At 54.9% G+C, this 21209-nt stretch overlaps 1 protein-coding gene across 6 annotated transcripts in view; it reads right to left on the bottom strand.

Annotated features, from left to right (window-relative positions):
- Positions 1-1069: 1069 nt before the first annotated feature.
- Positions 1070-21209, bottom strand: part of KIRREL1 (kirre like nephrin family adhesion molecule 1) — a 98312-nt gene continuing 78172 nt past the window's right edge. Inside the window, exons 2-15 of one of the 6 annotated variants that reach the window (XM_081305859.1) lie at positions 19023-19172; positions 17203-17352; positions 11956-12063; positions 8962-9112; positions 7793-7898; positions 7505-7653; positions 7174-7301; positions 6294-6468; positions 6104-6204; positions 4531-4729; positions 3336-3443; positions 3009-3148; positions 2188-2352; positions 1070-1973 (exon numbers count right to left, since the gene is read on the bottom strand). In XM_081305859.1, the coding sequence (XP_081161985.1) occupies positions 1497-1973; positions 2188-2352; positions 3009-3148; positions 3336-3443; positions 4531-4729; positions 6104-6204; positions 6294-6468; positions 7174-7301; positions 7505-7653; positions 7793-7898; positions 8962-9112; positions 11956-12063; positions 17203-17289 (2094 nt within the window). In that variant the 5' untranslated portion in view covers positions 17290-17352; positions 19023-19172 and the 3' untranslated portion in view covers positions 1070-1496. Of the gene's footprint in view, positions 1974-2187; positions 2353-3008; positions 3149-3335; positions 3444-4530; positions 4730-6103; positions 6205-6293; positions 6469-7173; positions 7302-7504; positions 7654-7792; positions 7899-8961; positions 9113-11955; positions 12114-17202; positions 17353-17823; positions 17962-19022; positions 19173-21209 lie in introns of those variants that run through there. The other 5 variants (XM_081305855.1, XM_081305856.1, XM_081305857.1 and 2 more) reach the window with 5 other exon arrangements.

Raw genomic sequence — 21209 nt, 5'->3', positions numbered from 1 at the left:
ATGCCCGCAGTGCCCTTCCGTGCCTCCTTCTCCACCCGGGTCAGCGCTGAGCTCTCCCTCAGGGCCATGTCCAGGCCTCCTTTCCCTCCAGGTCCTCTCCCCTCACTCTCCTCTGACACGGTAACCCTTGACAGCCTGTCTGGAGCTTCCCAAGTACCTCTCCCTGCCCAACCGCCCACACAGGGACGGTCACCCAAAGCTAGACACTCAAGGCACTGAAGTGGAGGAAGGAGTCGGATTGGTCCAAGGAGGGAAAAAGACACTTAAACCAGAACTTTCCTAGAGAGAACCTCTCCCGGCCCTCCGGGAGGTGGTCCCTAAGCAGCTGGTGGGGCTTAGGGTAAGACAGCAGAGTCAGAGATCAGTGCCCTTCCCTAACCCTGTTGGAGTCCACCTGGACCACCTGAATGTATAAAATGAGTTCAAAGTGCTTAGAGACTGAAAGGGTAATGGAGGGTGTCGGGAACTTGGTGGAGAAGAACAGGTATCCCTTTTTCTTTCCACTGGGACTTGTATTTGGGCGAGGTAACCCCTACAGCTTCTTTCCAGATGAGGTTTTCATCATTTTTTTGTTGTTGTCTTTGCAAAATAGCTTGCAACACCTCTATCTCAACCTACTACTTACTCCCCCAACCAGGCTCAAGAGTTAAAGCCAGGAAATGGGGCAGAAAACGGGGCTCGAGTGCCTCCCTCTAGTGTTGGTTCTGGGAACTGCCACGCAGCAGCAGCGCACAGTGGTCTCTTGCTGATCCATCAGGACATGGACCTGACATTTCCTTCTCCACCACACTTGCAACTTATCTGGGTGGGCCCAGCACAGGGAGAAGGGAAGAAGGGAGCAGTGCTGCTGGAGATTTCTGGATCCCTCTGCACCCTGACAGATATCCACAGTGGCAGCTGGGGTGACTGACATTTTGATCCCAGCTGAGCGAAGACTCCCAGGGCTGTTCTATAGACAAGAGCCAACATGAACCCAACTTCCCTTCTGCAGTGCCCTGAGGGACAGATGCACCCAAGACAAGAAAGCAAACAAAGGGACTGGGTGGGCTATCCTGTTTTCCATCTGTCTGTGCTAGAGCCACCCACTCCCATCCTTAAATGTCCCCTAGGTCAAAGCCTGCCAACCCCTGCGTATCCCCCTGCCTGTTTGTGGGAGACCAGAGGGGCGGGATAGAAAGGGAATGCTAAAAAGTGCCCCCTCTGTTCTCCCCAACCTTGACTTTCCCTGTCCCCGTGCTGGGGTCAGCAAGGGCACAGGTCGGAAGAGACACAACCTCCCGAAGAAGAGGGAAGGGCAGGCCCAGGAGGCTGGGGCATGCGCAGAGCACCATCCTCGGGACGGGGTGTTTCTGGGAGACCTGCTCCCCACCTGCCTTGGTGGGAGGAGGAAGGCTGGTCCCAGAAGGGAGCAATTAGCAACGCCCCTGAATATCAGGGAACAGCTGTGAGAAGCCTTCTCCTCTGCCCCGCAGAGATGCCCCCGCCAGGTCTGGCCCCTACACGTGAGTCTGCATGCGCTGCTGGAACCGCTGGCCGTAGTCCGAGTGCTGAGAGGTGTAGGAGAACCGAGTGGCCGTGGCGTACTTGCCGATGGGGTCATACGCCTCGTACGGGGTCCGCTCCAGGCTGGAGGGTGGGCCCTGCGGGTAGCCCAGTCGGTAGGTGGGGTACCCAGCTGCCCCGGGGAAGGGGTGGGAGTTGAACTTCTCGTAGTTCTCGTAGGACAGCTGGCTGGTTGTGTCGGTGCCCGCAGGGGCGGCAGGGCCAGGGGCTGTGGGCTCAGGGCCGTAGTCAGAGGCAGGGGCCCGGCTGTAGGTATTGAGCTGGGCATAGCCGCTGGAGTGGGAGAGACGGGATGAGGGGCGACCATCAAAACGGGCAGGGCCCGGGGCGCGGTAGTCAGCATAGAGCACTGCCCTGGAGGACGGACGGTCTTCGTGGGCGCGCACATTGTAGTAGCCATTGGTGGGGTCCTGGGGGGCAACGAGAGAAGAGCACGGGGGCTGGAGTTTCCTCTTGGAGTCTCCCAGGGCTTTCTGGGCCTGCCCCTCTGGCTCTCCCTGTTCCCATCCAGCGCCACTCCACCCCGGCTACCTTCCACAGGCCTCCTCCAGCAGCAGGCCCTGGACCCCTATTTCCCAGGTGGTCCTCTGCTAGCCCCCAGCCAGCCCCAGCCCCTTTTCCCACCTTCATCTCATACTCCTCCCGCGTGTCGATGGTGTCACAGCGCAGGTCCTGCTTCAGATCCACATCATCCTTAAAGGACTGCAGAGCGGCAGGAGCAGGTGTCAGGAGATGGGGGCCCTGCTCTTGTCCCCCCTCGCCAACCCCGTCCCCATGCCCAGAGGCCACCTGCTAAGGGAAAGGTCTGGGGTCAGAGGCAGACTTGCATTCTCTGTCTTCCCCCAGCAGAGGCACTGGGATGTGGCCGGAGGAGGCCAGAGACCTGGCTTCCAGCAGGTACTGGGGATTGCACCCAGGGGTGCTCTACCACCGAGCCACATCCCCAGACCTTTTTATATTTTATTTTGTATTCTGAGACAGGCTCTTGCTAAATATCCCAGATGGGCCTTGTGCTCCTCCTGCCTCGGCCTCCTGAGCCTCTGGAATTACAGGTGTGCACCACTGCACCTGGCTACCCAGCACGAATTCTGTGGCTAACATGCAGTGTGACCTTGTGTATGTGGCTGCTGCTCTTTGGGGCTGTTGCCTCATCTCGGTGATGAGGGAATTGGAGCAGAAAACACCTCAGGAGTTCTAACTCTGGGTCTGTGTGGCAGAAAGACGGGACAAAAGAAGCCTCAGAGAACCCCACCCCTGCCTGTCCTCTCCTGGAGGGAAACCAACCTGGCATGTGTATGTGTGCGTGGGTATGAGTGTGCAAGTGTGTGGAAGTGGGTTTATCTGTGTGTGGGCGTGCATGGCCGGACTATGGTAAACTGAGGCAAGGGAGAGCGACAGCAGTTCTCAGAGAGCTGGGTGGAGCTGGTCAAGAAGGGGATCCTCACCGAGTAGATGGCCTTCATGACCCGGGTGGCTGTGGAGATGCTGGCAGTATCGTCTTCCCGGTCAGAATGCATGGTGAGTGGCTCTCGGTTCACGGTTTCCACCTTGATGTCCAGCTTCCTCAGGGTCACATCTTTACGACCTGGGATGGGGAGATGCAGCTGGGACACATGCTTTCTGCCGTGGCTGCTTCTAGTCCCCCCCCATGAGCTAGGAAGCTCAACTGCCACCCCTTTGGCTCGACACGGGCACTGTCTGCCGCATGCCTGGGAATGAATGTGCATGCAGTGGGGACAGGTGTGCTGTGGCTGCATGGGGAGCATACTCACTGCCTTTGCGGCGTCGATAGAGGAAAAATACCAAGGCAATGAAGAAGAAGATGACCAGGATGCCTGCGCCGATGGTGGCCCCCGCGATGATGCCCACAGGTAACACCTCTTCCGACAGGGGAAGGAAAGGAACAGGGTGAGGACAGAGCCATACTGGGGACCTGCGCTCAGGATGGGCCATGAGCCGCAGTGGCAACCCTGGATCGTGTACAAGGCTAAATTGTGACTGAGTTTGTGGACCATATGAGGTTCAAGTTCAGGTTGCAATGGAGAGGGAGATCTGGATAATTGCCGGATTGTAATGCTTTAGCCAGACTAGATTTGACTTCATGGCTGTGTCCCATCCCTGCAGCTGGGCATCAGCTTGACTCTGGTCCTTGGTTAGTCTGTCTCTTCCTTTTTTGGTCCACCTGACCATGAAGCATGGTCCCGCCTTCCTGGGCAGGGCCCCTGTTTGAGGGTAGCTGTCTCCAAACGCTCTGATCTGCCATCTGTGTTCCACCCTCTTGTCGCCTCCCCTATCCACACCACTGTCTTCTCCCGACCCCCATCACACCCTGCAGCATCCTCAGCTAAACCTAAATCGATGAGATCTCTATAGACATTTTCTATAGTTCCCTATGCCCAACATCAGTGCCTATTTCTCAAAACCAAAAACAAATGCTGTCTTTCCCTCATCCGACTTGAGGATGCCCATAAGTCAAAAGCAGTCCATCCTACCAGCCGTGCCAGAAAGAGGGACACATCTCTCCTGTCAGACTGGGGATTCTTGAAGGAGTCGGGGAACCCAAACTTACTGAGCACTGTTACACACCAGGCATTTTGTAAATATTGTCTCCCTGAGTCCTAACAAAACACCCAACGAGATAGGTAGTGTTACCCCCTTGTACAGATCACTTAATTTTTCTCCATCTGAATTCATTTGCTTCCACTCTGTAAGCTCCTCCACTAAGCAGAAAGCTATTTGTGGGCAAGACTGTCCCTGCAGCCCCTACTGCAGAGTCTGGCCCATAAAGATGCTCAGTAAATGTTCATAAGGGAGCAAATTTCCCCACTGAGCACAAGGCCAGCATCTGGTGCTGCTACTCAGAAGAAGGAGTCCTCTCTCTCTTTCAGAGCCTTGCTCTGGAAAGAAGAGGGAGCAGAATCCCCGGGCTGCCCTGGGCTGGGCTGGACAGCCAGCATGGCCAGTCACCTCGCTCTTCCAGCTGGATGATGGCTGTGCCGGGCCCAAAGCTGTTCCAGGCCGTGCAGTTGTAGTGGGTCTGGAAGTCGGCCTCCATGACGTTGTTGATGGTGAGTGTGGACAGCACCCCACTGCCCGAGTTGGTCCTCTCCACTGTGTATCGTTCCAGGGTCCCCACCTCTAGGAAGTTCTCCTTCCATGCCCAAGCCTGGGGTGGGGAGGACAGGAAGGAGGTCAGAAAGCGGGAAGTGGCAGAAGCATTTGCCCCGGTGTTGCCCGATCCTCCCTCTAGCCCCCTCGCCCCCATCTGCCCTGTGCATCCTAAGACCTGCCCAACACTTACCCTATAGCCAACATCACACCTACTGCCTCAGACCCTTAGCATTGAGGAGCAGAGGCTCCCAGACATGGAGGACATCAAATTTACCTAGGGAAATTCTTTAGAAAGTACAATCTCCAGGGAAGAGGTCTAGGGATCTTTTAATTATGACCCTGGGTGATGTGGATACAGCTGACCCAAAAAAGGGAGCCCCCAATGTGGCAGAGAAAAGTTCTGGATTGGATTTGAGGACCTTGGACTATAATCTTGGCTCTCTCCTATCCCTGAATCCCTGTGTGGCCTCTCTTTCCCTTTCTAGGTCTCAGTTTCTTTGTCTATAAAATGAGAGAATCAGGCTAGAAATGGGCGATACTCAAAACTTCTTCTAGCTCTAAAGTCTGTGATTCCATAACTCAATCTTTAGCCTTTATTTATTTTTATGTGGTGCTAAGGATGGAACCCAGTGCCTCACATGTGCTAGGCAATGCTCTACCGCTGAGCCACAATCTTCTCTTTGACCAACCCACAAGAACTTGCAATGCTGGCACTGGAGACCCACCCACATGCAGGCTCTTGTGATGGGCAGGAAGGAACCAGAGAGGAGCATCCCCCAGATCCCTGCCTTCCCCACCACCCTGTCCTCACTCACAGAGTGGAGCTAAGGAAAGGGAGCAGCTGAGAACTAACTGGCTTCTTTCCAGGGATCAATCCTCCCAGCTCTGCAAAGATGGCCCCCCGGGAGCCCAGCCGTCGGCTGCCCGGGCGGCCGTGGTAATGAAGTGTCCCTGGGCAGCCCTGGAGTTAGCCAAATGGTCATTAAATGTGATGAGGGGTTTGACGGTTAATGGTCATGGAACGAATTAATGGCTCATGGTGTGGTGGGAGGAGGGAGGAGTGGAGAGGGGCTGGAGGAGGGATGCACGAGAAGGGAGAGGAGAATGGGGCAGGTGGAAAGGAAAGCCCGCGGGGAGGGAGGAAGCAGGCTGGGCGAGGGGAGGAGGGAGAGGGAGGGGGAAGGCAGGCAAGGTGGGAGGACAAGAAAGCACTGGGGATGAGGGAGGAGAGTTTACAGGTCAAGCAACTGAGGTTCAAAATGCTGTGAAACTTGCCCACGGTCACCCACATAAATAAGGAGGTGATAGGGGAACAGAAAGGCAGAGGGTTAGAAGACCAGGAAAGGGGGTGAGGACATCGAAGGCGCCAAGCCAGAGGCAGTGGGCAGAGCAGCAGGGGCTGGGGTCCAGGCTGGGTCCCAGCACTCACGATGCGGTCGGGGGGTGGAGTGCTCCCTATGAAGCATTCCACTTTGCCACCGTCGCCTCTCACAGCATACTGCACCGCCTCGCTGGAGATAATGGGGGGCCCTGCGAGCGAGAAGACACGGTCAGGGCCCCCGTCGGATCCTGCAGCTCCTGCTCAGGAGCCCCCACCCCACCCCACTCAGGCCACTCACCATTCACATAAAGTGGCACCTCCCGCTCAGCCACTCCGATCCGAGGCACGATGGCCCGGCAGGTGTAGGTGCCGGCATCTGCCTGGGTCACCGACTTCAGAAGCAGTTGGTTGCTGTTACTCAGAACCTGGGCAGAGAGAGCAGCCTCGGGTGGGGAGCCAGGAGGCCTGGGCCCCTAGGTCCGTGAGGGCCCCGCATTGGAGGCATTGGAAAGAAAGCAGGAAGGGCCACAGGTGAATTCCCAGAAGGGAGATGGAGTTCCCGAGTCCGTTCGATCCTTCCCCTGACTCTAAACACACTGGCACTGAAACAGATCATCTGTGCAAGAGTGGCCAGGGGCTGAGAGGAGGCCAGCCAGGGCAGGTAGAGGCTGCAGTAATTTTAAGAAAAAGTCCTTTTGAATGATCTCCTCCAGTGGGTTTATTGCCAAACCAGGTAGGACCCTTGACCCTGAAATTCTTCTTGCTACCGTTCTGGTCCAAACTGTCACTAGGCCCCCATGAGGTGGGTCTCTAGAGCTGCGCAGCCCAAACTTCTCTCATGAGTCATTCTGGCTTCCCCACTTCCTGTGCACCGTGAATTTCCTGGATCTCGTGCCACCAGAGCCATGTTACCCCAGGCCCTCTTTCCTCCTCCCCCACCAGCCTCATCCCCTGCCTAGGCCAGCTTGTCCCTCCCACAGTCTCTGAAGTGGTCAGCTGTCTTGTGAGCAGGGGAAGGGCCGACCGCAAACACGGCCCTTCTCCTCCACATGGCAGGACCCTCGCTGTATAGCCCAGGTTCAACTTGAAAAAGAATCCTACCCGGCTCCTTGCCCCTTGCTAGGCCCCCACGGCCACAGCCCTTCGTCCCCATTTAGGATGGACAGGGAGAATCTTACCATGTTTGAGTCCTTCTTGGTCCAGGTGAGGGTGAGGGGGGGATTCCCAACCCAGACACAGGTGAGCGTCACATCAGAGCCAATGTCTGTAGTCGTGGGCTTGGGGTCAACGACAATCCGGGGGGCAACTGAGGTAAACACAAGCAGCTGGTCAGGTCCGAAGCTCACTGGGGGGCCAACACCCGTCAGTCACCCCTTCCAGCCCCCATCCCGCTACCCCTCTGATTATTTCCCACCTTGAGCTCCTTGAGCTGCCTGGATCCTTTCACCACCCCCACCCTACGCCCTGTGAAGGCCCCCTCTTGCCGTCCCTGTCCTCTTAGCGACTCACAGTGGACGTTGACTAAAGTGCTGACGTTGGTGCTGCCCACTTTGTTGTGGACCTCACAAGACACGGGCTCGGTGAAGAAAGAGTAGTCGACGTTGGCCTCGTAGCGGCTCTCCTGGGCATCTTCAATCAGGAAGCCCCCCTTGGCCCACCTGGGGGAGGACGCAGCACAGAAGTGGGATCAGGACTTGGCACTCCCTCCGCTACCTCCGAGGACACTGGCCTCCACAGTACCCCCACCTCCTGGTCTCACTATCCCTCCCAGAGCGCTCCCAGCCCCGACCCTGTCACCTATAGCCCAGGATCTCGGGGTTGGCTGTGGCCTGGCATGTGAAGACAACACGCTCGCCTTCCTGCACCGTCTGCGGCTCAATGGACAGGGTCACGGTAGGAGGGTCTGCAAAGCAGGGGACAGGAAGTCAGGGTCTCTTCTGTCTTTTGAATTTCTTATTCTCCCCCTGGCACACATGTTCTGGTGTGATCTGGGAATTTCGGTTTGCAGTATGATCGGTCCAATAAATAAACCGTCTCCCTCATCTTCTCCACACAGGCGGAAGGGTGGTTGGTGAGGGTGACTGACCACCAAGAATGGCACCCAAGGGGCGAACTATTTAATGGGTGTCATGACACACCACGGCCACTAGGCGCCAGTGTGGGCTCACTGGTCTAACTACAAGGGGACAGGGTGGGAGCATCCCCAATTACTGCTGGCACCCCCATGTTTCCCTGGCCAGAGAGGGAATTACTGAGCACCTACCAGGTAAGCGTACCCCGTGCTAGGCGTTCTTATACTCTAACTTATTTAATTCTCACAACCCCAAGAAGCAAGTCCAGATCCAAAATCCCTTATCTGAAACCCTTGGGACTGGAATCTGGAATTTTTCAAATTTTTTAGAAAGACTCTTTACTATGCAAGATCCCCCGAAGCATTTGAGCAATGCGTCATGGTGAGACACATCTATTGATTATTTATTTTGGCAGTTCTGGGGATTAAATCCAAGGATGTTGGCTCTATCACTGAATTACATTCATTCTCCAGATCTTTTAAATTTTTATTTTGAAGCAGGGTCTCACTCAGTTGCCAAGGCTGGCCTTGAACTTGTGATCTTCCTGCCTCAGCCTCCCTAGCTGCTGGGATGACAGGCCTGTAATGTGCCACCACACCCAGCAAGAGCATATGGCTCTTAAATTAAATACCTGGGTTCAGGTTTTGACCCTAAATCACTGTAGTTTGGGATTGTGGATAAAGGACTGTTGGTCTGTATTTCCTATTCTGCAACTACAGTGCCCCTTCTGTCAGCCCTCAGTGCCCCGAGTTCCAACCAGGAAACTGAAGACAAGGAAGGGAACAGCTCTCCTGGGTCCCCTTTGGGATGCTTATTCTGGACTTCTCAGAAGGTCGCCTGCATCCTCTCCCCACCTGACAGCCGCCAACTGCCCCTCCTGGGGACCCCACTCACGATGCACATCCAGCTCAATGGAAGTCTCCTTGCCGCTGGGGATGGCCTCGTTCATGCTGCGGCAGGTGAAGACGCGCCCAATGTCCAGGTCTGTGGGGTTAATGAGCAGCTGGCTGATGGTGGTCTCCCTCTTCCCATCCTTCAGCAGTTCCTGGAGAGGGCCGAGGGTGGGTGACACGGTCAAGCTAAAAACCCTCTGCTCTCAGAGTCGAGCTTGGGCTGGTGGAAGGCTTTAAAGTTCAGCTTTCGGGGTGGGGATGTGGCTCAAGCGGGAGCGCGCTCGCTTGGCATGCGTGCGGTCCAGGTTCGATTCCCAGCACCACATACAAACAAAGATGTTGTGTCCGCCGAGAACTAAAAAATAAATATTAAAATTCTCTCTTCTCTCTCTCTTTGAAAAAAAATTAAAAAAAAAATCTTTCTCTTATATTTAAAAAAAATAAATAAATAAAGTTCAGCTTTCTCCCTCGCTTCCAACTTCTTCCCCACCATGTGATGTTGTTTTTAATTTTTCAGATTTCATTATTATTGTTATTATTATTAGGGGATACCAGGGATTGAATTCAGGGGCACTCAACCACTGAGCCACCTCCCGAGCCCTATTTTGTGTTTTATTTAGAGGTAGGGTCCCACTCACTGAGTTGTTTAGCAACTTGCTTTTGCTGACGCTGGGCTTTGAACTCACGAGCCTCCCGTCTCAGCCTCCGGGGCTGCTGGGATTGATTATAGGTATGCACCACCGCACTCACAGACTTTATTATTTTACAGCAGAAAATAGTTTCCATATATTCTCCCTACCTCAGTTTCCCTCATTATTGACATCTTGCACTAGTGTGATAAATTTATTACAATAACCAGGTGTGGTGGCTCACACCTACAATCCCAAAGACTTGGGAGGCTAAGGCAGGAGGATAGTGAGTTCAAAGCCAACCTCAGCAACACAGTGAAACTCTGTTTCAAAATAAAAAGGAGGGGCTGGGGATGTGGCTCAAGCGGTAGCGCGCTCGCCTGGCATGCGTGCGGCCCGGGTTCGATCCTCAGCACCACATACCAACAAAGATGTTGTGTCCGCCGAGAACTAAAAAATAAATATTAAAAATTCTCTCTCTCTCACTCTCTCTCCTCTCTCACTCTCTCTTTAAAAAAAAAAATAAAAATAAAAAATAAAAAGGACTGGGGGTATAGCTTGGAGAGATAACACACCTGGGCTCAATCCCTGGCCCCTCAAATAATAAACAAACAACAGAGGAACCAATATTGATATATCACCACTGAAGATCATAGTGTGCATAAGAGTTCCCTCTTTGTGTTGCATAGTTTCCCCCATGGCGTTGAGCTTCATTCTTGGAATTCTTTGAGCCCAGTACAAGTCCTTCCTCTTCTGGAGAGCCTGCGAGGGCCAGCCCAGGCTTCAGGACTCTCAGCCTGAACTTGGCCCCTCACAATCAGGCTGCCCTACATGTGCTCCAGGCACATCCACCTGGCTCCCTGGGGATGTTTTAGTGCTGGGCCTTTCCCGCTGACCTGTAAATGCCTTTGAGTTTAGGGAAGGGACTCATAGACTCAAAGTCACTGGCTCAGTGACACGCAAGCAGAGGTCCCCAAATATGGTCACAAGAACCCACAAGGCTGTTTTCCATATTGCCAACCACCTAAGGGAAATAATCCCATGAACCAAAGTAAGGTCCTGCAGTTTGACAATCATACACACATCTTTGGGGGACTGGGACAGTACAGTAACACTCATGTTGCTTCAAAGAGCCACAGGCTTAAATGAATATGAGAAGGGTATGGGCAAGAAATGGCACTAACAAATAGACTTGTTTGACAGATTTTATATAAATATATATTCATAATATGTGCATACACACACACACACACACACACACACACACACACACACACACATCCCCCCCATCCTGGGGATTGAACGCCGGGCTTCACACACACTAGGCAACTGCTCTACCACTAAGCCACATCACAGCAGCCCAACTATTTTAAAACATGTACCCTATAGGAGAAAAATAACTGAGTTCTTGATGGTAAAGGGTTAAGAACTACTGAGGCCAAAAGATCACTTTTAAATTCCAGAGAAGTAGAAGGAATTTTTCAAGGTCATACAGTGTGTTATGAGTGGAGCTAACGCCAGAATCCCCTAGGCTCATGCTTGGAGGAATGTTCTCTCTCCCCACCCTGAGAAGCATCTCCTGCAGCATTCAGCCAAGGGCTGGGCACATATGTTCCCCCATGGCTAGCTGAAGGAACCCCGGAAACAAAGATTTTTTTTTCTTTTTTTGTGATACCAGAGATTGAGCCCAAGGGTGCTCTACCACTGAGCTCACCCCAACCCTTTCATTGTTTTACTGAGACAGTCTCTAAAGTTTCTCAGGCTGGCCTCCAATTTGTGATCTTCCTGCCCCAGCCTCCCAAGTCTTGAGGATTACAGTCATGCCCATCAGATAGGGTTCTACCACCAATTCTGCCATGTGACCTCGGCAAGTCACTTACTGTCTGGATTCCTTATCAATAAAACATACATGGAAATCCCCGTTTCCCCAACCTCTGAGTTGTCGTGATTAGAATAATGTGCCAACCTGATGCTGAAGGAAACGGGTAAAGGTGACTCGTGGAGAGAAAGCACTGTCAGACCCAGGTACAAATCCCAGCTCGCCAGCTGGGTGACCTTGGCAAGGCACACAACTTCTCTGGTTATCGGTCACCCCTTTGTGAGCTCACAGGGAGACTGTCCAGGAAGTGCCTATCATGCACGGGACCTGGCATACAGGAGGTGCTTCATCAATGGCAGCGGCTAGTACTATCCTCCACTGCTGTTCAGCCGACTGGTGCAGTGAACCCGGGAATCCGGCTCTTTAGATCTCCGTTTTCCCTTCTCACATCTATGTTCTCCCCAGTCTATGGTCAAATCCCCGTGGGGACGGAAAGGTGACCTAGGGCTGGGCCAAAGGGAGCCAAGGGGGCAGGCCAGCGTCTCACCGTGCTGGCCACAGCGCCCTCCTGCTGCGTCCCGTCCCGGAACCAGATGATGGTGGCTGCAGGCTTGGCGTTGAAGGCTCGGCACGTGAGGTTGTGGGGGGTGCCCGCCTGCAGCAGAATCACAGGGCCTCCATCAATTCTGGTGTCCTCTGGGGGGACTGCGGGGGAGAGCAAAGCAATGTCAGCCCAGGCTGTGGCCAACAGTGCCCTCCTGATCAAGACCTCTGCCCACAGGGGCATCCCTGCACCCACATCCACACCTCTCTGCAGGGTGGTGCCGGCCACCCCTGACTTACAGTGATGGTATTGCCCCACGCTATGTTTTCGTGCTTGTCCCAGCCTCCCGCCATGGCTATTCTTTCCTAGCCTGGACCATTTTTTGTTACTACACCCCCCCATGATGGCTCAGGTGTCATGGATACATACTACAGATGGAGCGGTAGCATTGAACTCAGGAGAGGGCTGGGCTCCCGGGGCTGGAGTGCAGCTGTACCTAGGGAAGGGTGTCTACCTCCACAGGGCTTCTTGCATCCAGCCCCTCCAGCCTGCTCCTCTGCCTTGGGGCAACTGCCCTGAACATGATGAGTTCCAGGCACCTCAGCCCCCGGCTCTGGGGCCCTACAGCCAGGCCCTGCAGCTTTGCACCTCATTGTTCTTTCATGATGGTTTGTCCTTAGCTCACAGCTGCTGTTGGGGTCTCAGTGCATGCAAAAAGTTTCCCATGCTCCACTCCCCAGACAGTCCCATAGCTCTCAGCACTGGCTAAATACCCCTCTTATCTGTATTTGAATTCCTTGCAATGATTATCTAACCCGATCCCAACCAAAACCCCTTGGAAAGCGGAGACCCTCTCCTACTAACATTAATATAGAGTCTCTGGTGCCTAGACCAAAGCAGCCCTTTACTAAATGCTTAAGGAATCCAATTGTCAGATATCTGATGCTAGCAAATGGTGCTGGTGGGGCCTCTCTATCTCCAATCTCTGCAGGCTTCTAAATGCTCAGGTGATCAGATTGCAAGTTGCCTTGGGGCATGGGTTCTTTTTATTTACTCTAAACCCTCAACGTCCAGAGCTTGGTCCTTAGCAGGTTCTTGGGGAGATTTTTTTGCTGAATTAATAAATGGACAATTGATGGGATAAAGGCAGGAGGATTTTGATTGTAATCTTTTTAGTCCCCACAGCGATCATCAGCTAGAAATGAGAAAAGATATGTTTCTGCTTCTTTGGGAAAGACAAGGAGGATTCTAAGGGAGCTTTCCAAATGGGTCCCTTGAAAGGAGACCCTGGGAGTGCATGGAACTGGGGAGGAAGGGCTGTCCTGGAGCTTATGAAATGAGCTTCTCTATGTTGGGGTTTCCACTTGTGGCCTATGCCAGCATTCTGTTCAACGCACGCATGCCACGTGGTATCCTGGGAAAAGAATGGAATTTAGAACCAAGCTCTTGTGGTTTCAAATCCTGGCTCCTGTCTGTGATTTGGGGTGAGTCTCTGGAGTCTGTGAGTCTTAGTTTCTTCATTAGAGACTTAATCCCTACTTGCTGGAATGTCTGTGAGATGCTGTATGTAGACGGTATCGTGTGATTCAATTGTGAAATGTAAAATGTGTTAGTTTTACTTCCCTCCCCGAGTCGTGAGCAGTGGCTCTGGCTCCCGCCTGGCTGACCATCCTGAACCCCCAGCTCCTCCTCTTGCACCCAGATGTATCTGGTTCCAATGCCAGATGGGGATGCAGGTGAGAAGCAGCTTGAGAACTAAAGAAACGTGGAGAGAGATGAGTAAGGGGCTGCCTCTCAGGGTCTCCTGGTCTTTCAGGGACCCTCTGAGGTCGCACCTTGGTGTCATACCAGGAAATACGGTCCTGGGTGACCAGAGCCCTGAGCTTCTACACGTGGAGATGCCATGCACACCCAGATGCAGGGCCGCTCCGGGGTGAGCTCCTGAGCTCCTCCCATGAACTCTCTGTTCCCTTTGTTCGGGGAAGGACTACCCATCTGTCACTTCTCCCTCCAGCCCACCTTTTTCTAGTCTTTTCAAACTCTGTGCCTACTCTCTGTGAGCCCGACTCTGCCCTCCACAGCTGGGCAAAGGACACCAGCTGTTAGGGTGCAGGAGTCCACTTGTGCTCCTGCGTATGAACGAGATCTCAGGATTTGTGACTTCGATCTCTGTATCAGTGTGCCCACGTAGTGTCCACGCCCTCTGTTCCCTTATTTGTGAAATTTCAAAACTAACATTGATACCGACTCCCCAGAATTGCAGTTGTGGGGGTAAAATGAGATGGAGGAAGAGAAGCCACCTGTCAAGTGTGATACGATTGATGACAATTTCATCCTTCCTTGGAAGTGGGCCTAGTGTCAGCTAAGTGTCTCGTGCAGGTGACTTTATTTTACCTTACCACAAGGTGTCCTTCCCTAATCCTTTCATGGGAATATCACTAACCCTAATTTACCCAGGAGGAGCTGAGGCTCCGGAGGTTACACCGACGCACTCAGAGCCACAAGAGCGGACTCGGTGGCACAGCTGGGATGCGGGCCAGGCCTGCCTGACCCCAAAGCTAAGCCCATCGCAGTGCACTCTGGTTGTTATTGCTGTGACTAATGAGCTGTCGGTCTGCAGATCTATATTGTGTCTGCGTCTGCCGGGGAGCAGGAGGCCTCCTCTCACAGCCTGCCGTAAACAAGAATGAAAGAGTTCATTCTGTGAAGATGGCTGGCTTGGAGAGATGGGGCGGGCAAGGGGCACACTGGCTGGGGCTGAGGGGGGTTTATGAAGCTGGTGTGTACAGGAAGGCTGATCCCAGGCCCAGGGCACAGCACCCTCCTCCTTTGTGGCCTGCCCGGTCTCTGGGTCCCAGGCTGCCTGAAGCCAAGGCTCTTGGTAGCAGGAGGGGTGCAAGAAATATCACGCTTTCTGGGGGGCCCCAGTGACACATGCCTTGGAATCCCAGCTGCTCAGGAGGCTGAGGCAGGAAGATGGCAAGTTCAAGGCCAGCCTAGGAAATTTAGTGAGACCCTGCTTCAAAACAAACAAACAACAAGAGCTGGGGATGTAGCTCAGGGGTAGAGTGCTCCTGGTTCAATCCCCAGTACTGCAAAGAGAAATGTCGGGCTTTCTTATTAGCTCTGTGTGGCACCTCTGCCGGGCATTTCAGGGCTCAAGAAGGAGACCAGGAGGGGGCAGAGTGAGGGAAAGGTGCAGCTAGACTAAACATCCTACCTCCCAGGCAGCGCGCATGTGTGCTCTCGCTTTCGCGCTCTCTCTTTCTCTCTCTCTCTCTCTCTCTCTCTTCTTTTCTGGTGGTTCCGGGGCTCAGAACTCTTGTGCATGCAAGGCTAACACTCTACCCACTGAGCTGTATCCCCAGCCCAGCTCTCTGACTCCTAGGGCCTTTCCCTGCTTTGATCATACATTCAAACCAGACCAGTAAGACCCCATCCAACACTGACCCCATCCTCCCATAAGCCAGTGTCCCTGCTCAGGCAGTGGGCCCTCGTTGACCTACAAGCTTTTGAACAAGGCACTCCTGCATCTAGGGCTCCCTTTGATATTCTCCTCCTCCAGGAAGCCTTCCTTGACTGAGCCAACCCAATGGAGGCCATGAGAAGCCCTGGCTGAGTTGGATTTTCCTCATCTCTAGCTCTCCATCTCTGTGCTGGGGATACTGGAGAGAGAAGTGAAGAGTATCAGGACCCCTCATTAGGATGGAAGTTCTCCAGGGCAGAAGCAGCACTTTCCAGGGTCCCAAACAAAGGCAGTTGGGGAGGGTGAAGGAAGGATTCCCCTAAACCATGGTTCCCTTGGAGTGCCCTGTCCAGGGTGACAAGATGACACGTTGGCATCCTGTGCTTAGCTCTAATTCCCGCTCTGGGGTCCCATCCTGCTCCTGGCTATTCTTCCTGATTTAATCCTAGAGAGGAAAAGCCAGTCACCAACCAGCCTTGAATCCTAGTCCTCTGGGGCCTCTCCATCCGAAGAAACCAGCTGCTGGGTTCCTCGGTCCTCGCCTATCCTGACACCTCACACTCGGCGCATCTTCACAGTTTACAGCTCCCTGTGCAGGGAGCATCGAGGCGGCAATTGCTAAAAAAGGCCGGCGTCACTGTGCCGCATTATGGATGAGAAACCCAGGGGTCGTGACCTCTTTAGGATCCAAATGACCCAGGTCTCGGGGCTCCCAGCAGCCCACCCAGACAACCTGTCACAATCTCACTCCTCTCCCCTCAAAATGAGAAAGCACCCCGAGCCCCCCCACTTCAACGATTTCTGGTTACAGGGATGGAAGAGAGAGGGGAGCGGCACAGATCCATCTGGAGGAAGGAACGAGATAGGGACAAAAATCAATGACACGGGAACAGAGGGTCACAGGCAGAAAGGTTCCAGGCCAGAGACAGGCAGAAGGGAGGCCGAGGCACCTCCAGACCACAGAGCTGGGGAGACAGAAAGGGAGGAGGAGAGGGGCGAGAGCACCTCAGGGCTGGCCTCATTCCTGGGCTTCCGTGCAGGAGAGTCCCTTCATAATGCACATGCCCCAGGGGTGACCACAGAGGGACATCTGCTCTGGTCCCCTGTGGACCCCCGCTGGGAGCAGGACTTCCAAGAGGCAAGCCCTCCTGAAGCTTCAGCCTGGGGCAGTGCAGCAGGCGGCCCCCCCCCCCCCCCCAGCCTCAGGCCGACTCTTCCAGCCCAGCTCCCTGGTCCCCAGGAGGCACAGGTGAATCTGAGAGGCAGGAGAGAGGGAGGAGGCAGCCATGGCTAGAAGGGCCATTGCTGGGGATCAGAAGCAACGGACACAGGTGGAAGGGAAGAGGGGGAAGCTCTCTGACCACCAACCCTGACTGCCATGCGAGCTGGGAAAGCCAGGGACCACCACCCCACACTTTTCCTCTCCCTTCAGGAGAGCCCTGTCTCCACTTGAGGTGGGACTGGGTCCCTGGAGTGGCCTGGGCAGAGGATGAAGCAGAAGCCCACACCACCGGCCCGGCCACCAGCCCTCTAAACATTCTCCTCCTCCAGGAAGCCGTCTTTGACTGAACCGACCCAATGGGGGGGGGGGGCATGAGAAGTCTTCATCTGCATTTGGATTTGGGAAGCCATTGAAGGAAGGAGTTGTAGAGAGAGAACCAGAGAGAGAGTAGGGCAGAGATGAGGCCAGGAATAAAGGGAGGAGCTGAGGTGGGGGAGTCAAAGAGGGAATGGGAGAGCGGGAGAGACAGGGTGTGGGGCACCGAGGGGCCCTGGGTCATTACTGAGCACGGTGAGCTTGGCCCTCCGGGAGCGCAGGGCGGCCTCCGTGGCCTGGCACTCGTAAGAAGCGTCGTCAGAGAGTTCGGCATCCGTGATCTCCAGGTTGTACTGACCGGCGTCCGCAGAGCCCACAACCCGGTACCGTGGCCAAGCTGCAGAAACAGAAAGGATGAGACCCAGCCCTGGGGCCAGGACCCCCCCAATCCCCAAGGACTCATCCTCTCCCCACATCTCATCTCCGGTCAGGACGTCTTGCTCTGCCCTCTCCTGGACCACCATTGACAGGTGACATCATGGAGTGCCAGACTCCAGAATGTCAGGACCCCCCATGGCGAGACTGGGAGCCGTGAAACAGGAGGGGCAGACGGGGGTGGGGAGAGAGCAGAAGCCAGGGGAGAGCAGAAGCAGGAGCAGATGAAATCTCAGAAGCTGTTTGCAGACAAATGTCTCTCATAATGATAGCACAGGGAGAGGGGGAGAGGCAGGCAGCAGGGGAGGAGGGAGGGGGAGAGGGGAATATAGGGCATCGCACCACAGACATGAGCTCACTGGGGGCGCCTCTGTGGGACTTGGCCAGGCAGCGGGAAGCCCAAGCAGGCCCGGGTCTTGCCCCCGCCACTCACCAGGGAGGTGTGGGCCAGGCAGAGTCCTCCAGCTCCCTGCAGGGGCCCCTAAGCAGAGTCCTGTTTCCTCGCAAGGTTGATGGCTGGATTCAGGGGTCCTCTCGTTCTTCTCCCTTATCCTCCCTCCTGCAGCCTCCCACCCATTCCCCTGGCCTCCCACCACCCGCCCCCTCCCACGATCTCCCTCTGTCCAGAGGCTATCGATTCTTCTCACTCCATATCTATTGATTTCTCTCTCTCTTCCTCTTTCCTGGTTTCTCTTTCCATCATCAATAGATGCACCAAACCCTTCCTACAGATTGCTCCACGCTAATTTCCCCTCCCTGGAATCCACAGCAAGTCATCTCAACCCCCTCGAAAATAAGAACAGAAACACACACAGCCCCTCCTCAGGCCACGAGAGTACTCCACAGCCAACACTCTGGCTGCACAAGGGCCCTCCTCTCCCTTCCTTTCTGCAAAACCCACAGGTGCACTTGGAAGGCAGGCACACCTTCAAAGGGACAGGTAGGCCTGTTTCACGCTGCAGTAAACCAGGCTCAGTGAAGGGAGGTGACTCTCCTAAAACACCCAGCCGGCAGGTGGCGAAGGCAGGAGGACCGCCCTGCTGGCCCGGCTCCTCACCTGTTCTGTCAGGGGGCCCTTCCACGGGCTCTTGACTGGCTTGGGAACATAGGAGGATTTGGGGTTTGTTTGCTTCTGACTGAATCATTATGTTTTTCTCAACACTCGCTTCATAGCCAGAGCTTCATAAACGCTGGTTGAGTGAATAACTGAATAAGTGCTCAGGCTGATGTTAAAATGAGCTTTTGGCCTCTGAGCCACATGGCCTGAGTGTGTGTGTTTGGGAGTGGTGGTGGGGGAGTAGAGGCAGCCTGTGTGATGCACTTGAGGGACACAGGAAGTGCTGGAGCTTGCCAGCAGACAGGTGATGGTACTGTCCCAGCATCTCCTGCTTGACCTGTCGGCCTGCAGCACCTCAGTGTCTGTCTGTCTGTCTCGGGTTTCCCTTGATCTCCAGGCTGTGGGTTGCCTTTCCCCAGCCTCCACAGTGGGGAGGAAAGACAGAGATGCAGGGTGGGCAGGACAAAGCTCAGGAGGAGATAGAGAGAGAAGAGTCCACAAGTCTAAGGTAGGGGTGGGAATCAGGGTACAGATGGGGCTGTCAGGAAGCTGGGTGGCCCCGCAGTCCCACTCACCTTTGAGACCCTGGCCCATACCCAGGGCCAGCCCGTCCTTGGTCCATTGCACAATCCCAGAGTAGTTGAGAAGCACACAGGGGAGCACCGCCCGCTGTCCGGCGACCACAGTCTGGTCAGCTGGCTCCTGGCTGAAGCGGGTCTGGGTCCCTGGGAAGCCAAAGTGGGCACTGTATAAGGAAACAGGGGGTCTCCAACCAAGAGGCCACCCCTCTCGGGCTCCCACACTCACCCACCCCAAGAAAAGGCAGGCAGGAGACAGCCTCAGGCCCGGCGGGGGGGAGACTTCTTGCCCTTGTCCTATTTCAGCACCAACCCGATCCGTCCAAGACGTCATGGGCTTGCCCTCTACTCCGCTCTCCCTCAGTGGCCCACGGAGTGAGTTTCGGGAGCAGGTTTCAGAGGTGCTTAGCAATCACTGCTGTGGTGCAGTATCAGGTAAAGGCCTTAGAGATGGGTCTGGCCCAGCCCTCTCATTTTGCAGAGGCAGACACTGAGGTCCAGGGGAAAGAGGATCTGAACCACAGGCCCCCAGTGAGTTCACAGTAGGGCTGGGGTCGCTGTCCTGCAGGTCCTGGGCTGTTCCTCTAAGACCCCACCCACTGCCTCTCCACACACCCAAGTTCATGCAGGACGCATTGATAATGAAAGCCCCTGGAGACGCTGCAGTCCACCCCTCCGCCCCCACCAGGTCCCTGGGACTAGGCCCATCCGCACACACGAATACACCACCATGACTCTTCTTGGACACGTGGCGTGAGCCAACATGTGGGCAACAGTGCCAGGCACGATCCCCCAGGCAGCAAGGGCAGAGGGGTAGATTCCACGGGACAGGCGGGTCCACGTGCCATACGCGTGTGCACAGAAGCTCCCTGGGTGGGGACTAGATCCACAAGAAAGTGGACACTGTCCCTGATCCATGTATTTACCCCCTGGCAAGTACGGGGACACGAGGGTGGACACACCGACACACCTGCACACACTCAGCTTCTGCACGAGAGCCGAGAGGCCGTGTGACTGTGTCCCCTCTCCCTCCGGCTGCAGGAGCTACACATGGCTGCCCGGCTGGCATCTCGGCCGGGAGCATTTGATTAGAGAACTGCAGAGTAATTGCCTTTAATTGTGGAGCCTAAATGGAGCAGGGAATTGGATCGCGGGTTTCTTCTCCCCCACTGCTCCCACCCACCCGCTAGCTCCATCGCTGGGCTCGCTCCATCGCTGGTCGGCCCCACAGCCCTGGGCACCTCGCAGAGCTGGAGGAGCTGGGCTGGGGGGGGGAAAGGAGACGGCAGGGGACGGAGTGGCTAGAGGACAGCAGAGGGAGAGGTCTCAGGCTTCTCTGCCATGCTCCCAATCGGTCACACCAAGGTGACCAAATCAGCTTTCCCCAGAACGCAGGGGCTCCTCCCTCTTCTGTCCCTCCTAGCTCCCCAAGTCTTTGCAGAGTCCCAAATCCCCGAATCCAATCCTTTCCAAACCCATCTTCCCCCCATTTTTTCTGACCTACCTACCATTGCTTCTGTTTGTAGAGGAATGGAACTCACCCTCTCCCCTTTTCAGCACCTCTCTCTAAGCCACTGCTGACACCTCTAGTTTTTCTATTTGTTTGTTTCCAGTGCTGGGAATGCACTTAGGGCCTTGAGTGTGCGAGGCAGGAGCTCTGCTGCTCAACTGTAACCCCAGTCCCACAATCCATCTGATCCCCTCCATTTTTTTTGCTGGGTTGAACCCCGGGGCCTAGCCCATGCGCTCTACCTTCTTTTTTCTCCTCCAGCCCCATTTTCTCCCATCTTCCCAAATCTGCTCCACATTTCCCGCTTCCAGGAAGCCTCCTAAACTCATCCTTGGGCTCCATGGCCATCCCTGCTAGTCCCAGGCCCAGCCCTGTTGGTACAGCACTGCCCCCAGGGCTTCCTGTCTCACGCTATCAGGGCTTACGCCCATGGTCTTCTGTGCCAGGAGACCCAGGGGAACAGGTGGGTGGGGTCTCATCTGTTCTTCTGGAATGGGAACCTCTCTCCCAAGGCCAGGGGCCATGCTCTGTCTGAGAAACTGATGTGACTCCATTTTTGAGAAACCAGCCTCTACGCTCAGAGCAAAGCCTGTCCAAGGAAGGGGGCGTGACCCTGGTCCTTGAAAAAACCCACAGAGCACTCCTAGGCACATACCCACCCTGCTGAGTTGTTT

This window comes from Spermophilus citellus (assembly GCF_964194105.1).
Source record: "Spermophilus citellus genome assembly, chromosome: 9".
Lineage (NCBI taxonomy): Eukaryota > Metazoa > Chordata > Mammalia > Rodentia > Sciuridae > Spermophilus > Spermophilus citellus.
The sequence above is the reverse complement of the archived record's forward strand: the minus strand, read 5'-3'. Positions and strand labels throughout refer to the sequence as shown.